The 24,085-nt window shown below is 44.2% G+C and overlaps 1 protein-coding gene across 1 annotated transcript; it reads left to right on the top strand.

Annotated features, from left to right (window-relative positions):
* Positions 1-1,442: 1,442 nt before the first annotated feature.
* LOC122897464 (cancer/testis antigen 47A-like) lies at positions 1,443-3,606 on the top strand. Its single transcript, XM_044235725.1, has 3 exons — positions 1,443-1,628; positions 2,223-2,790; positions 3,503-3,606. The coding sequence occupies exons 1-3, from the start codon at positions 1,443-1,445 to the stop codon at positions 3,604-3,606; spliced, it is 858 nt and encodes a 285-aa protein (XP_044091660.1).
* The last annotated feature ends 20,479 nt before the right edge of the window (positions 3,607-24,085 follow it).

The raw sequence follows: 24,085 nt of genomic DNA on the forward strand, positions 1-24,085 counted from the left end.
ATTATCTTGTTTGATTCTTAGAACAACACTGGAAGATAGCTAGATAATTATTACTCTATCTTCACAAATGATAAACTGAAGCATAGAAATGATAAGTAACTTTCCTACAGTCACATCAGTGAGTAAATGTTAAAACCAACTCTAGGCCTCAGATTGGGACTCTACCTCAGTTTTGCTCTTTTTATAGCGAGGATTACAAATTAGAGATTTTCTACATTGCCTTACAGATTTAAACCAGTGGATAGCACCATGCTCTATTATTGAGGTGAGACCAGTGGAAAAATAAAAACATTAAAATTTTGTTGGGATGATGACACCTTGACAGGATTTATAGTATTAAATACCCAAATATTATTTGCTCTTTTTTAAAAAGACATTTTAGTATTATAAAACATTTTTTAACAGAATGAGAATAAAATAGTGATTTCTGCATAATTTTCAGAATTACACTTGAGATCTTGATTAAGTACATTTTGAAATCAATAAAAAGTCCTGGACTGTTGCCTCAGAAACATCCTAGGAAGCCTGCTCTTTTAAAGTCTGTCAGGCTTATTACCTCTTAGGAGATGACCTGGCCCTTTAAAAGAAGTATCTCTTTTGTTCATTCTTTGAAGGCTAAAATTTATCAGGGTTCATTATATACCTTCTAACTCCTCTTTTACCACTAACTCCTCATTTACCACTTCTTCAACATTCAGTTCTGACTGCACCCATGTCAATTTTGTCTATTCTTTTCCAAGTAGTTTTAACCATGTTAAATTTTCCAACTTCTTTCTTCTTGGGAGATTTTTACTACTGCTAAGTCTGAGCTATACATCATTTTTATGAGCTTGTCCCTACTTGTATTAGCCATTGCCAAGTGGAAATTGGGGAATACCTTGTAATTCACATGGCCCAAGGTGTCTCCATATTGGATCATTCTACTTTCTCAGACACTGGTACAATTAAAGGGACAGGAGTGGTGTGGACCTGAAAGTCACGGAGAACCCTAAGGCCTCGAAGCACACGGAGGTAACCACGAGCAACCCTAGAACCTAAAGGCCTCGGCCACTCATTGGAGGCTGCGCATGTCAATCCTCGCTTCTCGACAAATGAGCCTGGGTGTCCGGCAGCGGGGCCGAGGCCCACTGTTGACGCTTCTGGCCCCGCCCCCCGTCCCTGGTCTAGGGGCCCCTTTGGAACCCTGTCCACTGTTACCGGAGGGGAGGCCTGGGTGGGCCGCTGGCGACATCCGCCCCCTTCCGTCCCCGTCGCGGGCCTCCTCAGGCACCACCGCAGACTGTCGTCCCCTCCGTGGTTGGCTCCTCGGCCTCCCCGTCCACCTCACGTCGGGCCCGCTGCCCACCGCCTCCCGACAGCGGTGGCCCCCTCGGCGGCCACCATCTTTGCCGTTGGCTTTGCCTCAGCCCGGTCGCCGCCCTACTGAGGTACTGCTTGTTGCCATGTCCTCCTCCGGGGATCCCGGCCAGGCTCCTGGCCAGGATAGCCCTGTGAGCGCTGTGGGGGCATGGTCCCTGGAGGCCGGAGGCAGCAACGGGGTGGCCCCCGGGGTCGGGTTTCCCCAGATTGAGGTGGCTGGAGTGGCGGGGCCCGAGGGGGCCCTCGAGTCCGGGCCCCCCGGGATGGAGGTGGCCGTCGAGTCCGGGTTGCCCGAGATGGAGGTGGCCCTCGACTGTGGGCCCCCCGGGATGGAGGTGGCCGTCGAGTCCGTGCCCCCCGGGATGGAGGTGGCCGTCGAGTCCGGGCCCCCCGGGATGGAGGTGGCCGTCGAGTCCGGGTCCCCCGGGATGGAGGTGGCCCTCGAGTCCGGGCCCCCCGGGATGGAGGTGGCCCTCGAGTCCGGGCCCCCCGGGATGGAGGTGGCCCTCGAGTCCGGGCCCCCCGGGATGGAGGTGGCCCTCGAGTCCGGGCCCCCCGGGATGGAGGTGGCCCTCGAGTCCGGGCCCCCCGGGATGGAGGTGGCCCTCGAGTCCGGGCCCCCCGGGATGGAGGTGGCCCTCGAGTCCGGGCCCCCCGGGATGGAGGTGGCCCTCGAGTCCGGGCCCCCCGGGATGGAGGTGGCCCTCGAGTCCGGGCCCCCCGGGATGGAGGTGGCCCTCGAGTCCGGGCCTCCCGGGATGGAGGTGGCCCTCGAGTCCGGGCCCCCCGGGATGGAGGTGGCCCTCGAGTCAGGGTCCCCCGGGATGGAGGTGGCCCTCGAGTCAGGGCCCCCCGGGATGGAGGTGGCCCTCGAGTCAGGGTCCCCCGGGATGGAGGTGGCCCTCGAGTCCGGGGCCCCTGAGATGGAGGTGGCCCTCCACTCTGGACTGCCCCCGATGGAGGTGTCCGAAGTGGAGGGGCCCGTGGGAGGCCTCGAGGAGGCTGCCTTGGGTCTGGGTCTGGCCCGCGGCCCGGCGGGCATGAGCGTGGAGGCCGAGGAGGACGACTCGGATTTCGGGCCTGCGGAGGAGGACGGGGAGGAGCAGCAGGAGGAGGGTCTGGACATCCTTGTGGACGCCCACCAGTTCCCAATGGTTGGCTTCCGCTTCATGTTCCTGGACCTGGTGCACTCGCTCCTGCACCGGATCTACCACAACAACCACATCCTCGTGCGGCCCCGCCGCGGCCGCGTGATGGTCTGGCCCCGGGCCCGGCAACCAGACGGGCACCCTGCAGCCCCCGCAGGCCCACCAGCGTGGGCAGCTCCGGCCGCGGCCCGCGAGTCCGAGGCCTCGTCCGAGGAGGAGGCCGCCTGGGAGACCGCGGAGGAGCCGGATGAGGAGTCTGAGGAGGGCCCGGAGACCGCCAAGGGTGAGGAGGGACCCGGGTGCCCGAGGGGCGGGGGCGGCGGGCGGCTCTGCGGTGGCCGGGACGCGGAAGCCAGGGTTCCCCCAAACGCAAGGCCGAGGGCCTGAGCGGGAGCGCCATTCCCTGGGGACCTACAGCTTTTGAGAAGGAAGCGTGCGGCCCTCTGGCAGCCTCGGCTAAGACAGCTGAGGGCCCCGGGGGGGGGGGCGTGGGCGGGGCGTGGGCGGGGCCTGAAGGAAAAGAGCCAGCCAATGGCACACCTGGTTTCTGCGCGTGGCTTTGAGAATGTCCAGAGTCTCAAAGTTCATCCCCCATCATTACGCACTGACGCGCGCGTGGGCCTGGTACAAGTGAAATATTCAGGGGTTGAGTGAATGCGCTTCCCCATAGAATGTGTCCTTGAGGTAAAACGTTTTTGCGAGAAATTTCTGACAAAACCTTAGAGAAGGCCACAGACCCTGATGATTCTGATCCCTTCTTCTCGGAAGGGCCAGAAATAGTCAGCTGCACAGGGTGACTGGGAAGAATGTCACCCTGAAAGTGAGGGATCGAGCGGCAGAACTATCAACCCAGAGGAGGCTTCCCACCTCCGCTTTTCAGAGTTTCTTCTACGCTCCTGCTTCGGGGAGAGGACTGGGTGTTATTAGTCCTTATGCATCGGGATGGTTTTCCCTGGGAATGTCTGCTCCAACGTCTGTCTTATTCTTTACCAAAGAAACAACTAAATATCAGTATGAGAAGCCTGCCAAAGGGGACAACGAGTCTGAAAGGGAGGAAGAAAAAGACAAATTTAACAAAAAGCAAGAAGGAGCCGACTAAAGAAGATCTGCCCCAGCAGAGAACAGGCCCGGAAGATCAGGTATCGCAATAGCTTTGCACATCACCCCACCTTGCCTGGCATTTGCCTGCTACTGACAGTCCTTTCCCCACCCCCCAGGTCTCCCAATAAATTAAGAAGTTCGTTTAGAATTAGTTTAAAAATTCAGTTTTACCAGCTTAGACCATTAACAGAAAACTCATGTAATAGAAAATACAGTATATTCTGAAATATATTTCATGGTTGCTCATTCGTTCTTGTGAGGTCTTTTGTCCTCTACCTGAAAGACTACTAACAAGTGGTAGGTGTCTCAGTAACCGAGAAAAATATTTCTTTAGAGAACGGTTAGCAGAAGCAGTAAGGAAATTGGCTGGCTGGGCACTAGTCAGACATTCATAAGAGAGACAGTGCCTTTGCAAAGGTGATTACATACAAATAGCAAAAAGTCAAGAATTCCAAGTAGGACCACACAATGATTAATACCTAAATATTCAGGTGTGTATGTTTGTATTTTATGTGACAGTCCAAAGACACTTAGTCATCGTATGGCTATTACTTATTACTGAATTGGCATTAGGTCTTGAAGAGTATCTTATCTTTGAATATTTGGAAATGATGTACACTTCTTTGCATTTTCACAGCTGTGTATTTCATAATCACAGCCTCATTCTTGTATGGTAGATAGAGAAACTGAGGGTCTGGGAGAGTAAGGGAGTATCATTTGTGGAATGAGCAGAGGCTTTTAAGGTGAAGAGATTTCCACTAATTCCAGAATGGTCTCTAGGGGTGGGGGTGGGGGTGCAGGGAGGGATTTATGGTGTCAGGCCAGAGGGAGGCAAGGTTGGTTTGATCCCAGAATTGAAGCCATGGGTTGCACGAGCGCCCTCTACACAAGGGCACAGGTTGCAAGAGGAAAGTGTGTTGTCTTCTCCTTGCTGAGATACAGCACACAGATGGAGCCCACGGACAAAGGGCTCTGTTCATAGGTCTAGAAGGTCACTGGTGCTGGTTAATGCTGCCTCACGGTTCCTTTTCTCTCATTTCATCCTGCAGTTGGCATAAAAGAAAGAAGATGATGAAAGAAGAAAGAACCTGTTGTTTGTTATTTTTAGGTTTTTCATTTTTTAGAAGCCCATGGGAATTTTATTAACATTGATGTCATTCCAAACTGCATCATCCAAAAACTGATACCCAATGAAATGTGACTCTTCGCTTATGTTTGACAGACATATCTGATAGCATTTGTTCAAGTTAAAAATAAGTTTGTTTTAAATGAATGCACTGGAGTGGAGGCAGATTTTGCTTAGATAAATTATCTTGACTCAGATCTCTCTTTTTCCTCTTTGTTTGGCCCACTGTACCTTCACTGAAAGGTATCACTCTCCACCATTTGGTGAGCCTGTTTTAAATTAATTCCTTACAGCCCCAAATATAAGAAAATGTCAAGTTTAAAACAATTGTTGTAAGGAGAGAGATGTAGGTCAAGTCTTTAGAGCTACGCTGTCCACCACATTAGTAACTGGCCGTATGTGGTGACCGAAATATGGCTAGTCTAACTTGATATGTGCTGTTAAGTATAAAAATGTTAAATTAACTCACTGATAATTTCATATGGATTACATGTTGAAACGATAATATACTGAGTTAAAATGTACTATTAAAATTAATTTTCCCATTTCCTTTCACTTTTTAAAAAATGTTTTATTTATTTATTGGGAGGGGGAGGCAGGGAGCAGAGGGAGAGGGACAAGCAGACTCTGTTAAGAGCAGAGTCTGACATGGTGCTTGTCCCATAACCCTGAGATCATGACCTGAGCCGAAATCAAGAGTCCCATGCTTAACCACCTGAGCCACCCAGGCACCCGTCTTCTTACTTTTTTTTTTTTAAGATTTTATTTATTTATTTGACAGACAGAGATCACAAGTAGGCAGAGAGGCAGGCAGAGAGAGAGGAGGAAGCAGGCTCCCTGCCGAGCAGAGAGCCCGATGCGGGGCTCGATTCCAGAACCCTGGGATCATGACCTGAGCCGAAGGCTGAGGCTTTAACCCACTGAGCCACCCAGGTGCCCCTACCCTCTTCTTACTTTTTAATGTGGCTACTAGAAGACATAAAATTACACATGTGACTTGCGTTATATGTCTATTAGACAGTGCTGCTCTAGAGTATGGTTTTGTTTTGTTTTAAAAACTTTACTTATTTGAGAGAGAGAAAAAGCCTGACCGGGGTTGGGGGGGTAAAGGGAGGGGGAGACTCCCCGCTGAGCAAGGAACCAATGCAGGCTCAATCCCAGAACCCTGGGATCATGACCTGATCCAAAGGCAGACGCTTAACCTCCTGAGCCCCCCAGGTGCCCTAGAACCTGGTTTTGAAGAAAACCTTCCTGCTGGCTCCACTGGCCTTGAGGCCAGATGGTGCTCCGGAGCCTGGGCCCAGACACTGAGTTAGAGCAGTGGTTCTCGAAGTTCGGTCCCCACAACAGCGTCACCCGGGAATTCTCAGGTTCTACCCAAGGTAGAACCCAAGAGCTACTGAATCAGAAACTCTGAGGGTAAGGCCAGCACTCTGGGTTTGAACGAGCCCTTCAGGGACAGTGATGCAGCTGAGGTCTCAGAAGCGCTGGTTAAGAGCCACAGGGGAAGAAGCCGAGACTCATCTGGGTAGAACCAGCCTTCATTCACGGGCTTGGGACTGGCAGGTAAACTGAACAGGATGGCGAGGGCTGGCCGGGGGAGGAGGCCGGAACGCCCAGGGGGCTGAGACACAGGGGGCCTCCGATGGGGAGACGGCGGCTGAAAGCTGCATAAGGAGCTGCTTCTGGAAGGATACAGACATGACGCCACATGTATGACGTCTAAAACACATGCAAAATGACCACCAAGTCTGGACTGTAGCTACAGATGTCTGGGGGAAAGGCACACACAGGAGAGAAGCATACAAATGCAGCATGTGTGACAGCATGCGCAGGGAAAGGCAAAGAACTCATTTAGGATGGTGGCCACTTCTTGGGGAAACAAAGGGAGAGGAATCCTACCGGGGAGGGCTCTGTGGCTTCAGCTGTATTCGTAGTATTACCTTCCTTAAGCTGGGTGGTGGGTACATAGGTCTTGATAGAGTATTCTACTCTGTGGAGATCTGAAATACTTCATTATAATGAAAATTAAAGAAGAAAGAGAGAGAATACACTTAATTTCTGGAATCTGTTTCAGCAAAAAAAAAAAAAGATAAAGTCATATTTGACTCGAATAGAGGATCAGAGAAGGGGAAGTGTCCAGGAGTTTGAGATAAGAGGGCTTCATTTCGGCATTTTGTTAAGATTTTCTGGGTGCCCCTTGGTGGCATGAGATACCTTCTTTCACGTTCTCTGCTAGCACAACTCCTATTCTCATATAAATAATCTAATATATATACACACACACACACACACACACATATATGTATACACACATGTATATATATATATGTGTGTGAGTATATATATATATATATATATATATATATATTCCCCCTACTCTACCAATACCAATCCCTAGGTTGAACCTCTGAATGGTTGGGACCTTAAAAGGTTTTATCTTTCTTTCCCAAAGCTCTAATTAGGTACTTAATTAATGTCTGCTAAACTGAAGTAAACTTAACACTCCCACAACTCTGTTTTTGGTCACCAGTGTTGACATTTTACAACATATTATCACGGAGGATTCCTTATGTCTAGAACCACATGGTGAAATAGAAGGCAGAAGGCTCTTCGTCACCATTATTTAAACTGGAAGAGCAGGCCAGGGTAGTGTGATCTGAGGGCCTTCAAACTGGTTCTGGTTAGTGTTTATTCTTGCTAGTTGTGGTAGACTATTGCTTTAAGACCAGGCAAGAGGGACCCATGTCCTGAGGCCCCACTTTGGTCCTCTTTTGGCCATCCCCCTCCCTACGGGACCCAGTCCACAGAAACAAGGGGTGTGTCCCTGTTAGCCCACACTCCAGGGCCCAGGCCCCAGAATCATCCCAAGCCCATTGCCTGGGCCTGCGTGCTCCCCTTGGAGCTGTCCTTTGAAGGGCCGACTGCACTGCTGGCGTGTGTGCTCTTGGGCCTAATGGGGAGGAGGTCATTTGCCTGAAACAGGGGATGGGGCCTGGTTTGGGAGTCCGGGTAGGGGGGCAGCTCTTCCTATATCATTAGAACAGAACTTAGAGGAGTCTGAAATTCTAAATCCTTTCAGGTCATTATGAAGGTACATGTGTCATGGAAAGAGATTATATCATTAAATAAAACATGCTGTATTTGGTGACTTAAACATTTGAAATATTTAGACATAGGGTATGGGGATCCCCAAACAAACTCTTTTTCTGACCCCTGCAAATTTTACAAATATTACAGGCAAGACAGGTTAAATACTTAATGTCACTCCTTTCCCTTCTTCAGTCCATGTTACACTTTGTTCCCTGAGCAAAATGGGAACTTTCCTTTTGGTAATGGCATGTTCCAGTAGCCCATCTTGCTGTGGAACTCCGATATAGTCCCTGGGCCAGGCTGGAGTATGACCACCATCTTGCCCCCTCTACTCAACCCCTCTGCATTCTCTCTCCTACTCATCTCTTTGTTCTCCAGGTGTTTATACACATAAAACCTCCTCTTTTTTTTTTTTTTTTAAAAAGATTTATTTATTTATTTATTTATTTGACACAGAGAGAGAGATCACAAGTAGGCAGAGAGGCAGGCAGAGAGAGAGGGGGAAGCAGGCTCAACGCTGAGCAGAGAGCCCGATGCGGGGCTCGATCCCAGGACCCTGAGATCATGACCTGAGCCGAAGGCAGAGGCCTAAACCACTGAGCCACCCAGGCGCCCCCATAAAACCTCCTCTTAAACACCACTTTATCCCCAACACAAACTGTCACCTAGAAGCCATCAGCTAGGGTAGGCACACCTGTGTGGAGGCACTTTCTGCCCTGCATAATCTCTCTTTTTTAAAAGTTTATTTTATTTTTTTAGTAATCTCTATATCCAACAAGGGGCTCAAACTCACAACCCCGAGATCAAACTTTGCATGCTCTTCCGACTGAGCCAGCCAGGCTCCCCTGCCCTGAACAATCTCTTAAGATCATTTTGCTTCTCCGACAACCCCCAGTTGTCAATATCTTATTTGATTTAGACTACGGAACAGGTTCTGTTGTATTCGTTTTTCATATAGCAAAGATCAAAGAAACTGAATAATTGTAAGAACGTGCCTCTGAGCATTAAAAAAATAACCTCTTCATTTAAAAACAGAGTTGTTAGCTGTGTGAAAAAAATTCTTAATGGAGAGCTCTGACAGTAAGAATAGCCAAAGAGAAGTCCATATCGAGAAAGGAGACAAGGGAGGTTTAACAACTGACCTACCAGGATTACCTGGGTAAAGGACATTTACCTAAATAAAATGTTCCTATTGGAATAAAAAGGAAATAAATTCCATGCATTCAAAAACCAAGCATTAGGGGCACCTGGGTGGCTCAGTGGGTTAAGCCGCTGCCTTCAGCTCAGGTCATGATCTCGGGGTCCTGGGATCGAGTCCTACATCGGGCTCTCTGCTCAGCAGGGAGCCTGCTTCCTCCTCTCTCTCTCTCTGCCTGCCTCTCCATCTACTTGTGATTTCTCTCTGTCAAATAAATAAATAAATTCTTAAAAAAACAAACAAACAAACAAACAAACAAAAAAAAAAACAAGCATTATCCAAAAGGCAAAGATACAGTGTCAGGAACAATAGATGTTTTATAGAACAAATGCAAAATCCAGCATATGGTGGTATAATGTCACAGTCTACCATCACCAGCACAACCAAGCCGCCATTGATTTTTCTCAGCCAAACCACTCAGAACTTAAAAGGCACAGTTATGTTTAGGCCTCCATTTCTTTTCTTTTCTTTTTTTTTTTAAAGATTTTATTTATTTATTTGACAGAGAGAGATCACAAGTAGGCAGAGAGGCAGGCAGAGAGAGAGGTAGAGGGAAGCAGGCTCCCTGCCGAGCAGAGAGCCCGATGCGGGACTCGATCCCAGGACCCTGAGATCATGACCTGAGCCAAAGGCAGCGGCTCAACCCACTGAGCCACCCAGGCGCCCTAGGCCTCCATTTCTATTTAAGCAATGCAGCCCCAAGGTGATAGGGGCAGACACAGTGGAAGGGAGAAGACACTGCTAGGCCTCCTAAGATGATGAGCGAGGTACTGTCCAGACATCCAAAGGGAGGTCTAAATGTTTGGTGGTGTTTGGGATATAGAATAAAAGGAATGACTTGAAGAAGAAAATTGAACTTCCAGTGAACCTAGACAAAAATCCAGGGTGGTTTCTGCCTCAGAGATCCAGACAATTAACCAACTGACTATTAAGGTATAACTGTCTACAGCTCCACTCCTGCACCTGGAAGTTCGTAATGGAGGTGATACTACAAAAGAAAAAATCTGTGTGGCACAATGGGAAGGAAGGAGTTAAAAATTGCTGGGTTTGCATGCATGACCTTTCCCCTCACAGCTGACCATTCCTCTCATCCTGACTTCCTCTTCCATTCCCACTTTTGGCCTCCCCTCCTCTCTGTGGCTAGGGGTGAATGGTTTGCCTAGGAGGTGGGAGCTGTCCAGCCTAGTAACTTGTTTTTTTTTAATTTAAAAAAAATTTTTTAGAGATTTTACTTATTTTGACAGAGGGAGACACACACACAGCAAGAGAGGGAACACAAGCAGGGGGAGTGAGAGAGGGAGAAGTAGGCTTCTTGCTAAGCAGGGAGCCTGATGTGGGGCTCGAACCCAGGACCCTGGGATCATGACCTGAGCTGAAAGCAGATGCTTAATGACTGAGCCCCCAGGCACCCCCTAGTAACTTGTTTTTTAAAAGTTTTTATTCAAATTCCAGTATAGTTAACATACTGTGTAATATTAGTTTTAGGCATACATTATAGTGATTCAACAATTCTATACATTACTCAATGCTAATTATAAGTGCACTCTTTAATCCCCATCACCTATTTCACCCATTTCCCCACTCACCTCCTCTCTGGTAACCTTCAGTTTGTTCTCTATAGTTAAGAGTCCATCAGTTTGCACCTCTCTTTTTTCCCTTTGCTTGCTTGTTTTGTTTCTTAAATTGCACATTTGAGTTAAATAGTGTATTTGTTTTTCTCTTACTTATTTTGCTTAGCATAATACTCTCTAGTTCTATCCATGTCATTGTAAATGGCAAGATTTCATTCTTTGTATTGGCTGAATAATATTACAGTGTGTGTGTGTGTGTGTGTGTGTGTATACACATACCACATTTTCTTTATCCATCCATCAGTCTATGGACACTTAGACTGTTTCCATAATTTTAGCCTAGTAACTTTAGAGGTGTGTGCCTCTACAAATGAGGGCAAGGTGATATTGATTTAATCACTTAGACTTCCAGTTAGCAGAAAGACAATCGTTCTATGTTAATATGTTCTATGGCTTTGGGATTGCAGTTCTACTTTTGCCTAAATCCTTGTGAAGTAGGGGCTACTGAGGGGAAAGGACTAGAAGCTTAGCTACACGGAGTTCTCCACTTTAAGGTTGGAGCCAGGGCTTAGACAGCTCTCCCGTGGTCCAACTTCCTTCGTGGTGGTGACCTTACTCTGCCTGATTGAAAGTTTAGGGCATCTTTAAAACATTGAATTTCATCAGGTCTTACGTGCTTCAACAATAGGATATATGACATGCAGTACATTTCTGGGCCATTGGAAGTGGTCAACATGGCATTGGGGGAAGAGGCAAAACACTACTAGCCTAACCGTCATGATACGATAATCCCCAAGAAAGATTCTACCTCATAGGAAGGTGCTCATTGCTGCCAAACCTGGAACACATTAACATGGGGCAAGTGCAGAGTGCAGAGAGTTCTGTATAATTGCTCTCTATGTTACTATTACCTGAGTTGCAAATATTGGGGGCCCCCAGGGCTATGAGTAAACTGTTTCAAGGGGTTAGTGTCCTGACTGGGGGGACTGATCTTACAAAGCTTATAGTAGCAACCAAAAAGTGAAATGTTTAAGTAAGCCCATAAAGCCTAAAAGACAATCCTTAGACCAAAGCCTCTGGACGTTTCCATCAGAAACATTTTATTTAGTCAAGAAAAATGACAACCTTTTAGTAACTCCAAGGCAACATTTTTGCTTCCTCCTTCCAAAGCACAGTGTCCAAAGATCAAGATTTTGTAATTAAGTCTACAACAGTGTGTACAACATCGAGGCCCCTTCCTGAGAGTAGAAGCCGCATAGGCCACGATGACAATTCAAATAAAAATAAGATTGGAAGGCCAAATGTAGTTAGTCAAGACCTAAGTAGGTTAAAAAAAAAAATACAACTATTAATGGTGATAGTTATTCCAAACAGACCAAACAAGTCTTTTTTTTTTTTTTTGACAGAGAGAATATCACAAGTAGGCAGAAAGGCAGGCAGAGAGAGAGAGGTGGGAGCAGATTCTCTGCTCAGCGGGGAGCCAGGACCCTGAGATCATGACCTGAGCTGAAGGCAGCCACTTAACCCACTGAGCCACCCAGGTGCCCTGAGACCAAATAAGTCTTAACAAAGTCAAGAAGACTGAAATTATATAAAGTATCTTTTCTGACCCACACTAGAAACCAATAATAGGAGAAAAACTGGAAAATTCACAAATGCATGTAAATTATACAATGTCCTCCTAAACATGTAATGCCATCAAAGAAGAACTCAAAGAGCAAATATAATGGAAACACAACATACTACAACTTATACAATGTAGCAAAAGCAGTTTAAAGAAGAAAGTTATAGTGAAAATGCCTACATTAATAAAAATAGAAAGATCTCAAATATCCTTACATTACACCTCAAAGAACTAGAAAAAGGAGAACAAACTGAGCCCAAAGTTAGCAAAGGAAGGCATAAAACCAGACACATAGACCAACAGAACAGAGTTGAGAGCCCAGAAATAAGCCCATGTATATATGATCAACTAATATTTGACAAGGGAGCCAAAAATGCTCAAAGGGAAAAAAATGGTCTCTTCAATAAATAGTGTTGGAGAAACTGGTTTCCACGTGCAAAAGAATAAAATTGGACCCCTATCTTATACCACTCACAAAAATTAACTTAAAGGAATTAAAGACTTAAATGTAAAACCTGAAACCGTGGAACACCTAGAAGAAAAGTTTCTTTATGATGAGCTCCTTGATATGGGTCTTGACAATGATTTTTTTATTATATGACATTAAAAGCACAAGGAACATAAACAAAAATGGACAAGTGGGACTAGAGCAAACAAAAAAGCTTCTGTACAGCCAAGGAAATAATCAACAAAATGAAAAGGCAGCCTATGGAATGGGAGAAAATATTTGCAAATCACATATCTGATAAGGGGTTAATATCCAAAATATATAAAGAGCTCATAAAACTCAATGCCCTCAGAATATGAATAATCCAATTTAAAAATGGGTAAAGTACATGAATAGCTATTTTTCCAAAAAAGATATACAAATGGCCAATAGGTACAGAAAAAGGTGCTCAACATCTTTAATCATCAGGAAAATGCAACTCAAAACTACATTGAGATATCGCCTCACACTTGTTCAGGCGGCTATTATCAAAAAATCATGAGATTTTTTTTTAAAAGTCAAGAGATAACAAGTGTTGGTGAGGATATGGAGAAAAGAGAACACTTGTGCACTATTGGTGAGACCATAAATTGGCATAGCTAGGGGAAAACAATGGAAGTTCCTTGAAAAATTAAAGTAGAACTTCCATATGATCCAGAAATTCCACTTCTGGGTATATAGAAAGGAAATGAAATCAGGGTCTCAAAGAGATACCTGGACTCCCCTGTTCATTGCAGCGTTATTCACAGTAGCCAAGACACAGGAAAAATCTACATGTCTATAGATGGATGATTGGATAAAGAAGATGTATGTATGTAAGTGGAATATTATTCAGCCATGAAAGGACAAATGATGGATCATGAGGCCATTATGTTAACTGAAATAAGTCAGACAAATGCTACACAATATCACTTATATGTGGAATCTAAAAAAACCAAGCTCATAGACATGGAGAGTAGAATGGTAGTACTAGGGGCTGTGGGGGGAATGGTGAGATGCTAGTCAAAGGGTATAAATTTCCAGTTATAAGTTGAGCAGATTCCAGAGATCTAATGTACAGCATGGTGATTGTAGTTAAATACTATATTGTATCCTTCTCAGTTTTTAAGAGACTAAATCTTAAATGTTCTCATAAAAATAAAAACAACAACAACAACAACAATTGTAACTGTGGACATATTAACTAATTTCATTATGGTAATCATTCAAATATATATATATATATATATATATATATATATATATATATCTAAATCATCACATTGTATACCTTAAACTTGCACAATGTTATATATCAATGATATGTCAATAAAGATGGGGGAAAATACTAATGAGCTACCAAGTCATGAAAAGACATGGAAGAATTTTAAGTCATAGTATTAAGTGAAAGAAGGCAATTTCAAAAGTGTGTATATATACTGTAAAATCCCAACTATATGATATTCTAAAAAAAGCAAACCTATGCAGACTAAAAAGATCAGTGGTTGCAGGGGGTTGAGGAGAGAACGAGATAAGTATGTAATGCACAAGGGATTTTTAGGGCACAGAATCTATTCTATATGATATGCCATGGTGGATGCGTGTCATTATACATTTCTCAAAATCTATAGAATGTACAACACCAAGAGTGAAGCCTGTTTTAACCTGTGAACTTTATGTGATAATGATCTGTCAGTGGAGGTTAACTGATTGGAACAAATGTCCCACTCTGGTGTGGGATGTTGACAGGGAGGCTGTGCACCTGTGGGAATAGGGGGTATATGAAAAATCTCAGAACCTTCTGCTTAGTTTTGCTGTGAACCTAAAACTGCTCTAAAAAGTAAACTCTATTATAAAAAATCCTTGGACTCCCATATGCCAATGTATAAATCCACGAGCTTATTCTATTTTTCCCTTCCCTCTCTTCCACATTTTCTTTTTTTTTTTTTTTAAGATTTTATTTATTTATTTGACAGACAGAGTTCACAAGTAGGCAGAGAGGCAGGCAAAGAGAGTGGAGGAAGCAGGCTCCCTGCTGAGCAGAGAGCCCGATGTGGGGTTTGATCCCAGGACGCTGGGATCATGAGCTGAGCCAAAGGCAGAGGCTTAACCCACTGAGCCACCCAGGCACCCCTCTCTTCCACATTTTCATAGGATTTTCTTTTTTTAAAAATCATCTTTATACTCAATGTGGGGCTTAAACTTACAACCCCAAGATCAAGAGTCACATGCTCTACTGACTGAGCCAGGCCAGGTACCCCTTCCCGACATTTTAAATTGTGTTATTTCTTTTTTCTATATATACATATACATATATACATATATACACACATATATATATACACACAAACAAAAGAGAGAACTCCTCATTTACACACTCCTCCTCATATACACACGCACATATATATACATACCCAGGAGTAGTTGTATCTCCTAAGGAAAGGCAGAGACAGCTCTGATCATAGCATGCAATAGGAAATAGGGGTGTCCTAGTAAGAACCTTTCCCACCAAAGGACTTCCATCACATACTCATCTCTTTCTCTCCTTAACCCCTGGCAATAAGCCCTTTGGATAATTCCTGGCCAGAGGTAGTATCTTTTTCCTACCACCATCCCTTGGGTCAGGCTTTACGAGCCAAGGACCCTCTTCAGCTTTGTGTAAATTTTAACATGGGCCTTGCGGAGACAATTTATTGTTTTTACTGCCCTACTGAGGTAAGGGATATGCCATCTTTTTAATTCCAGGCCCTCCCCTCCTCTAGGAAAACTTTCCCGAGAAAAGCCCACACACTGCGGGTCTTCCTGACTCACTCTGCTGCAGTTGAGTGAGTCAGTAAATGATAATGTAAAGATAGAAATATTCATATGCAGTCTTTCTCCCGATTAGACTTGAGTTCTTGTCACCGGAGGTAGTGACCTACTTCTCTGTCCCCAGCAATGTCCCATACAAGTCACTGAACACACATGGGCAATAAATATTTACTGATTTATCTGGGATAGGTGAGGCAGGCTGGTCTAAACCTTTCAGACACCCTAGGTCATGTTCATTTTCTTTGTGGCTGATTAGTAAAACTTCTGTTGTCAAATGTCCCTGGAGCTGGAAATGACAAGAAGCAGACTTACCTCAAACTCAGGTAAGAAGCCAGAGATCTTGGTTTTAGTTGTGACTTCTCTTTTAACTAACAGGACCTTAGGAAAACCATTAGCAACTCTGGGCCTCAGTGCCTCCATTTGAAAAAGAATGGGCTTGGAGTAAACTCTCCCTTCCATTTATTCCACCTTCCTAGAAGTTTGTTTGTTTGTTTGTTTTTAACCTTTTTCTTTTTTAAGATTTTATTTATTTTTTTGACAGAGATACAGTGAGAAAGGGAATACAAGCACAGAGAGTGGGAGACGGAGAAGCAGGCTCCCCGCTGAACAGCGAGCCTGATGTGGGGCTCGATCCCAGTACGCTGGGATCATGACCTGAGCTGAAGTCAGATGCTTACCAACTAAACCCCCCAGGCACCCTGCCTTCATAGGAGTTTTAACAAATGCAAAGCACACATGAAGGGAGAGAAAAGGGATTACTCAACAAATGATGCCAGAGATAAACTGTTTGGAAAAAACAAAACAAACCCCAGATCTGAGCTTCATATCATGTGCCAATATAACTCCAGAGAGATAAGGGTATAGATAGTAAAAGTTCATACCAAAAAAATGAAAGGAAACTACAGATGGCTCCCTGATGATAGTTCAACTTATGATTTAAGGTAGGCTAGACTAACCTACAATGTTTGGTAGGTTAGGTGTATTACACATACTTGGGGCTGATACTATTTTCCACTTATGATAGGCTTATGGGGACAAAAACTCATTGTGAATCCAGGAAGATCTATATATACCTGATTGGTCTTATCAGATGTAAAAAATTTTGTAAATTTAAAGAATAAGGAAGAAATAGAAAAGGAAAACAGTGGGAAATTTTCTACATGAAAAAGAAAACTCATCAGCATTACTTGATCCCAACACCAGACAAAGACCCCACCAAAAAGGAGAATTACAGACCAATATCACTGATGAATATGGATGCAAAAATTCTCACCAAAATACTAGCCAATAGGATCCAACAGTACATTAAAAGGATTATTCACCATGACCAAGTGGGACTTATACCTGTGCTGCAAGGTTGGTTCAACATCTGCAAATCAATCAATGTGATACAATACATTAATAAAAGAAATAACAAGAACCATATAATGCTCCCAATAGATGCTGAAAAAGCATTTGACAAAGTACAGCATCCTTTCTTGATTCAAACTCTTCACAGTGTAGGGATAGAGTGCATACCTCAATATCATAAAAGCCATCTATGAAAAACCCACAGTGAATATCATTCTCAATGGGGAAAAATTAAGACCTTTTCCTCTAAGGTCAGGAATGTGGCAGGGATGTCCACTATCACCACTGCTGTTCAACATAGTAAGAGAAGTCCTAGCTTCAGCAATCAGACAACAAAAAGAAATAAAAGCCATCCAAATCAGCAAAGAAGAAGTCAAACTCTCACTCTTTGCATATGATATGATACTTTATGTGGAAAGCCCAAAAGACTCCACTCCAAAACTGCTAGAACTCATAGAGGAATTCAGGAAAGTGGAAAGATATAAAATCAATGCACAGAAACCAGTTGCATTTCTATACACCAACAACATGACAAAAGAAAGAGAAATTAGGGAGTCAATCCCATTTATAATTGTACCCAAAACCATAAGATACATAAGAATAAATCTAACTGGGGCGCCTGGGTGGCTCAGTGGGTTAAGCCGCTGCCTTCGGCTCAGGTCATGATCTCAGGGTCCTGGGATCGAGCCCCGCATCGGGCTCTCTGCTCAGCAGGGAGCCTGCTTTCCCCTCTCTCTCTGCCTGCCTCTCTGCCTACTTGTGATCTCTGTATGTCAAATAAATAAAATCTTTAAAAAAAAAAAAGAATAAATCTAAGCAAAGAGGAAAAGGAGCTATACTCAGACAACTATAGAATACTCATGAAAGAAATCAAGACACAATGAAATGGAAAAACATTCCATGCTCATGGATTGGAAGAACAAACTGTGAAAATATCTATGCTACCTAGAGCAATCTACACATTTAATGTAATCCCTATCAAAATATCACCAACCTTTTTCACAGAACTAGAACAAATAATCCTAAAATTTGTATGGAACCAGAAAAGACCCCGAATAGCCAGAGGAATCACGAAAAAAGAAAACCAAAGCTGGTGGCATCACAATTTCAAGCTTCAAACTATACTACAAAACTGTAGTCATCAAGACAGTATGGTACTGGCACAAAAACAGACCTATAGATCAATGGAACAGAATAGAGAATCCAGAATGGACTCTGTATAGTCACTAACCTTCAACAAAACAGGGAAGAATAGCCAATGGAAAAAAGACAGTCTCTTCAACAAATGGTGTTGGGAAAATCAGTCACATGCAGAAGAATGAAACTGGACCATTTCCTTACACCACACACAAAAGTTGACTCAAAATGGATGAAAGACCTCAATGTGAGACAAGAATCCATCAAATTCCTTGAGGAGAACACAGGCAGCAACCTCTTCGATCTCAGCTGCACCAACTTCTTCCTAGAAACATTGCCAAAGGCAAGGGAAGCAAGGGCAAAAATGAATTATTGGGACTTCATCAAGATCAAAAGCTTTTGCACAGCAAAGGAAACAGTCAACAAAACCAAAAGACAACTGACAGAATGGGAGAAGATATTGGCAAATAACATATCAGACAAAGGGCTAGTATCCAAAATCTATAAACAACTCCATGGGGGTAGGCAGGACAGGGCCTGTTACTCTAACTTTGTAGATGAGAAAACTGAGGCACAGAGAAGCTAAACACAGAGCCTTGTGTGTCTTGTGATTACACACAAGGCACAGAGATTGCATAACAGCTGATAAGGGTTAAAACCAACTTTGGAATCCCGCTGGGGTTCTGCCTCAGTTGCCCCACCCATCTGTAAAATGACGAAGTTGGAATAGAAACGTGGTTCTCAACTGCAGCGCTTCCCCTGGCAGCAGCAGCCTCCCATGGGAACCTGCTGGAAATGCAAAGTCTCAGATCACCCCAGACCCTGGAATCCTGGCCTTTGCAGTGGGGCCCGGCAATCTATGGTCCAACGAGCACTTCAGGTGATCCCCTATGCATACTCAAGTTTGGAGAACCACTGCATTCCATGATTCTGCTCAAGGAGGCCCTTTTCTGCCAGGGAGGCTGTGGCGCTGGCATCACAAGGCACAACGAGAGTGGCCGGTCCCCTCGTGACTGACGGCTGGAAGGAAGGAAAAACTGTCCAGGAAAAGCAAGTCTCTCACGCTCACAAATGTTCTCAAGAAAGATGTGAAAGAACACACACAGCCCACCTAGAATACAGGGAGTACTTCTAGCAGCTGAGGCCCTCAAAAATGTTGAATTTGAAATTGCTCAAACAAAGCCAAATTTCATAGGGAAATCATGGTGTTAAAAAAAAAAGTGCTTGTCTTGATCTTCCTCTATTTGATGAGCGTTACAAAACCATCAATGCGAAGTATGGGGCAAGAGAGAGTAAAAGCTAATTGAAAACAGGTTTTGAGGAGGCAGTTTGTGAAGAAATGCAGAGACAGCTCGAGGAAGTGACACTGTTTGAAGATAAAAGCCACGCTAAAGGAACTCCCCATTTTTGGTTAATGTTTGGGAATACACAGATGCTCGGAAACAGTTCAGAAACACGATGAGCCATTCTAGAGCACCTAGAAGATACCAGACTCAACTTTTCAGAGGCTGGTGAGACTGAGTTTCAGAGTTTCTCTTTGAACCCAAAGAATATTTCTCAAATGAGGTGTTGATTAAAACATATATATTTAGTTTAGACTCGGATGATCTGGTACTTACCTCTCTAGGGGATTTGAGATTCCAGGCTGCACAGGATGCTGAATACATTGGAAGAAAGGGGAAAATGTCACCCAGCATACCATTAAACTTCAGCAAAACAAGCTGTAAGATTACACTTGTAAACATCAGAATACTCAGAGACCAGGAGTGGTTTAGAAAACCTTCTTGAGAAACCAACTGAAGCAGTTTTCAAGCCAGTTTCCAGGATTTGTACCTTCCTCCTTCCACAATGGAAATGTCTCCTGTACTAACTAGCCAACAATGCCCTTTTAACTCGACCATGAATGTGGTTAAGAGTTCTAGTGGGGGGGCACCTGGGTGGCTCAGTGGGTTAAGCATCTGGTCAGGTCAGATCTCTGGGTCCTGGGGTCCAGCCCAGCATCGGGATCCCCGCTGAGCAGGGAATCTGCTTCTCCCTGTGCCCCTGCTCCTCCCCTTGCTGTTGCACGTGCTCTGGTTTTCATTCTGTCTCTGTCTCAAATAAATAAATAAAATCTTAAAAAAAAAAAGAAAAAGAAAAAAAGAGCTCCAGCCAGGACATATTTGATAACTACTAGTCTGTTGGAGGATTTTGGTCTTGACTATTAAAAGAAACATAGTCGTAGTCAAGTAGTTAACCACTGGGATGTTAATAAAGTCTTCATCTTGTATTTCATCATCATGTACATTTAAACTGTTAAAGAGGTTTTTCATCACCTTACCTGGTAGGAATGCTACATTTCAACATCTCTAAAGGCTTTTTTAAGCTCGAGGGTTTTTGTTGTTGGTGGTGGTGTGTGTGTGTGTTTGCGTGTGTGTTTTAATGGTAGTCTAAAGCATCAAGGAATTCTCTGTAATTTCACTTAAGGGCACTGCAAGGATCATCCGAAGTATCTTCCTACCTCCACCACCCCCTCCGCCCCCCCCACCCCAGCTATTCACTGTATCCTGGCATTCCACTCAATGGGCTATTTTTCTGGGTTGAGACATTGTCTATTAATGTAACAAGTAGTTCAAAACAGCATCTGCACATGGTAAAAGCTATGTAAATACTGTAAATACTAGTAATTATTTATTAGTGTCTTTTTATTGGGGTTAGAGACACTAATGAACAGGGACAGGAAAGTAAGGTGATGTTAAGTGGTTTTAGATTTTGCTGAAAATCACCTGAGCAAAAAAAGAAAGAGAAAAAAAAAAGTGTGAAATAAAGCCTCTTTTCCTTCATGGTGGTAATGATTGATGGCTTTATCTTCCCTCACAAAGTACATCAGCACTCTAAACGTACATGTAATCTATAATCTAAAACAGTCCGTGCAAACAGCCACAACAAATTATAACGAAATCACCCTCCAGAGCTCCATTTTTAAAAAAGTTTTTATTTATTCAGTTGAGAGAGAATGAGAGAGAACACAAGCAGTTGAGAGGGGCAGAGAGAGAGGGAGAAGCAGACTCCTCGCTGAGCAGGGATCCCAACACATGGCTTCATCCCAGGACTGAGAGATCAGGACCTGAGCTGAAGTCAGACTCTTAACTGACTGAGCTCCCGAGGCACCCCAGTCTCCTTTTATAAGGAAATTCTAGAGCCATTTCTTTTCTCTCTCCTCAGCCACTTTCATCTCTTCTTATCTGAGTAAGAACACAGCCCATGACCTCAAGGAACATCACCCATTTCTAATAATCAGGAATCCTACCTTGGAGATTGACTTACTAAATAATGTCAGGTCCTCAAAGGTTTCCTTGTCATTGACTCTTCAATAGAGCCCCAGGGGTAAGAAGATGACTTCTGAATATATAGTCTAGACCAGTATCCCCAAACTTCATTGAACATTGCACTCACCTGGGGATCCTAAAAAAAAAAAAAAAAAAAGGCTGTTCCCACTCCCCCCAGACATTTAAATTTAATCACAGTGGGGTGCAACCCGAGTATCAGGAGATTTTTAGTCTCCCCAGGTGATTCTAATATGCTGCACAGTTTGAGAATCACTGGGGCAAATCTTCAAGGTTATTAGGGTTTTGTCCTGTGTACTTTCTGAAAGTTTCCTGCTTTGTTTTGGGTAGTCATATGCAGTTAGGGTGTATGTTTGCATAGACACGATTTCAGCACCCCCCCTTTTTTTAGATAGTGGGGTGGGAGAGGGGCAGAAGGAAAGGGAGAGAGAGAATCCCAAGCAGGCTCCACACCCAGTGCAGAGCCCAATGTGGGGCTCAATCTCACCACTCTGAGATCATGACCCAGGCCAAAATCAAGAAGTTGGATGCTTAACCTACTGAGCCAGCCAGGAACTCCAATTTCAGCTTTTTTGACAGGAGTAGAGTTTTTCATTCTTTGCAATGTGATTAGCTTTAATTTCCTATTCCTTAACATTTATTTTCATTATTAATGTTAATAATTATTCTCCCTTCCCCCAAACCAGATACACCTGGGAGCAAATTATCTTTCTAAAAACAGACATTTGCAAGCCACAATAGCTCTCACATAACCACAGAAGACCACTTGGAATTATCTTTCCAGTGCCCGGCTCCTCCTTAAGGATATAAATGTCAGGGAAAACCTCCAGGATAGGATGGTTTGCAATGAAGCGCTCTCTCTCTCTCTCTCTTTTTAAAAAATAGTTCCCAGAGGCAGTGGCATTTTATTTATTTATTTGACAGAAAGAAAGATCACAAGTAGGCAGAGAAGCAGGCAGAGAGAGAGGGGGAAGTAGGCTCCCTACTGAGCAGAGAGCCCCATGCGGGCCTTGATCCCAGGACCCTGAGATCATGACCCGAGCTGAAGGCAGAAGCTAAACCCACTGAGCCACTCAGGTGCCCCAAAGAAGCCCTCTTTTAAACCAGTAATACAAAGGACTCACCCTGCTCAGACCCTTTGGCTGCCAGAAATATTCAATTTTTCTCAGATAAAAGTAAGTCAGGCAGCTACTTATTCTTTTATCTCCTCATTAGTGTTAGCCCTAATTCTGGTTTATAGAACAACTGCTGCTGGGAGTTGGGTGGTGAATGAATGCATCTATTTAAGTAATATAATGACCTTATTTTAATCCAATATATAGAGCCCTTGTATTTTGGGGGGGAAAGAGATTGTAGAGCTCATTTAGATCAGCCCCTTCAGTCAGCTTGGCCACTTCTAGCTGTGTGACTTTGGACAAGTCACCTAACCTCTCTGTACCTGTTTCTTCATTTATAAAATGGAGAGAGTACCTACCTCCCAGGGTTACTGTGAGCATTTTCAAATGAGGTAATACTTAGTATGGCACTTAGAGCAGTTCCTAACTCAGAAATTGTTTGGTTAGCTATCCTTATTAGGTCAGACCCTATGGTAAAGCTTTATATTCATTATTTATTTTTCCTAAGGATCCAGCAAGGAAGTTGCTACTGTATCATCTCATGAATGAAGTTAACAACTGAAGCTCAGAGAAGTTAGCAACAAACCCGGTCGTTCAGCAGCTGATGTGTGGAGTTGTGAGATGAACTCCACTCCGTGGGACCCATTGCAAAGTTCACACATGCTCTTTCTACCCCGCCCTGCTCTTCCTAATTGTATGTGGGAGGAATTCAGCTTGCATCATCATCTCTATGCCTGAGGCTCAGGCATGTGAGGGCACGTTTTGCAACCTGATAAGTACAGTCTGGTCTGTAGAGAGTGTGTCTGCATAGTGCCTGGGGAACCCCGGTGAGAAGTCCGGTTGTGTCCACTGCACTGTGGGACAGAATGGCTCAGAAACCTAATTTTTTCCCCAATATCTCATTTATTTATTTGACAGAGACAGAAAATGAGTGGGGGCGAGGGCAGAGAAAGAGCCCAACATGGACTCCAACCCAGGACCCTGGGATCATGACCTTAGCTGAAGGCAGATGCTTAATAGACTGAGCCACGCAGGTGCTCCAACCGAAACCTAATTTAAGAAATGCTGAAGGAAAAAAACACATCCTAAGGGAAAAGGGATGCAGGAATGAAGAGTTTGGGTTAGGAAGCATACCTTAAGTCATCAGAGTGACATAACATTTGAGACTAGGATGGTCTCTTACATGCATCAGTATGTCCTAGTGAAAAGGCAAGAGTTTTCTCACTAAACACTAACATCAGTGGTCCCAGCAACACTATATAGGGCTCCTTCGACAGAGAGTAACATGATTCAGAGCAACCCCCCTCTTACCTACACACATCTTCAACTTTGTCATAGGCAACTCCAGTAACATAAGATGAATGATCAGAGCAATGGTACCTATCAACAGGGAAATTCCTTACTCGGTAAAGCAGCCACAAGTCCCACTATACCAAGGCCCATCAGGGCTGAAGTGGCTATGGTGCCTGATGAAAGAGGCATAGGATCTGAACCGACACCTCCACTCCAGGATATCTATAAGAAATACGACATCCAGACAGAACCGTTTGACCTAGTGAATCAAGAGAGTGTCTTCAGGCACAGAATAAAAGATAGACACGCATCTCTTGAATATCTCAAACACATAGCAGATAGATTTTTTTTTCCAAGCCCCCTACTC

The sequence above is a fragment of the Neovison vison genome, chromosome X (assembly GCF_020171115.1).
Source record: "Neovison vison isolate M4711 chromosome X, ASM_NN_V1, whole genome shotgun sequence".
NCBI classification, from domain to species: Eukaryota; Metazoa; Chordata; class Mammalia; order Carnivora; family Mustelidae; genus Neogale; species Neogale vison.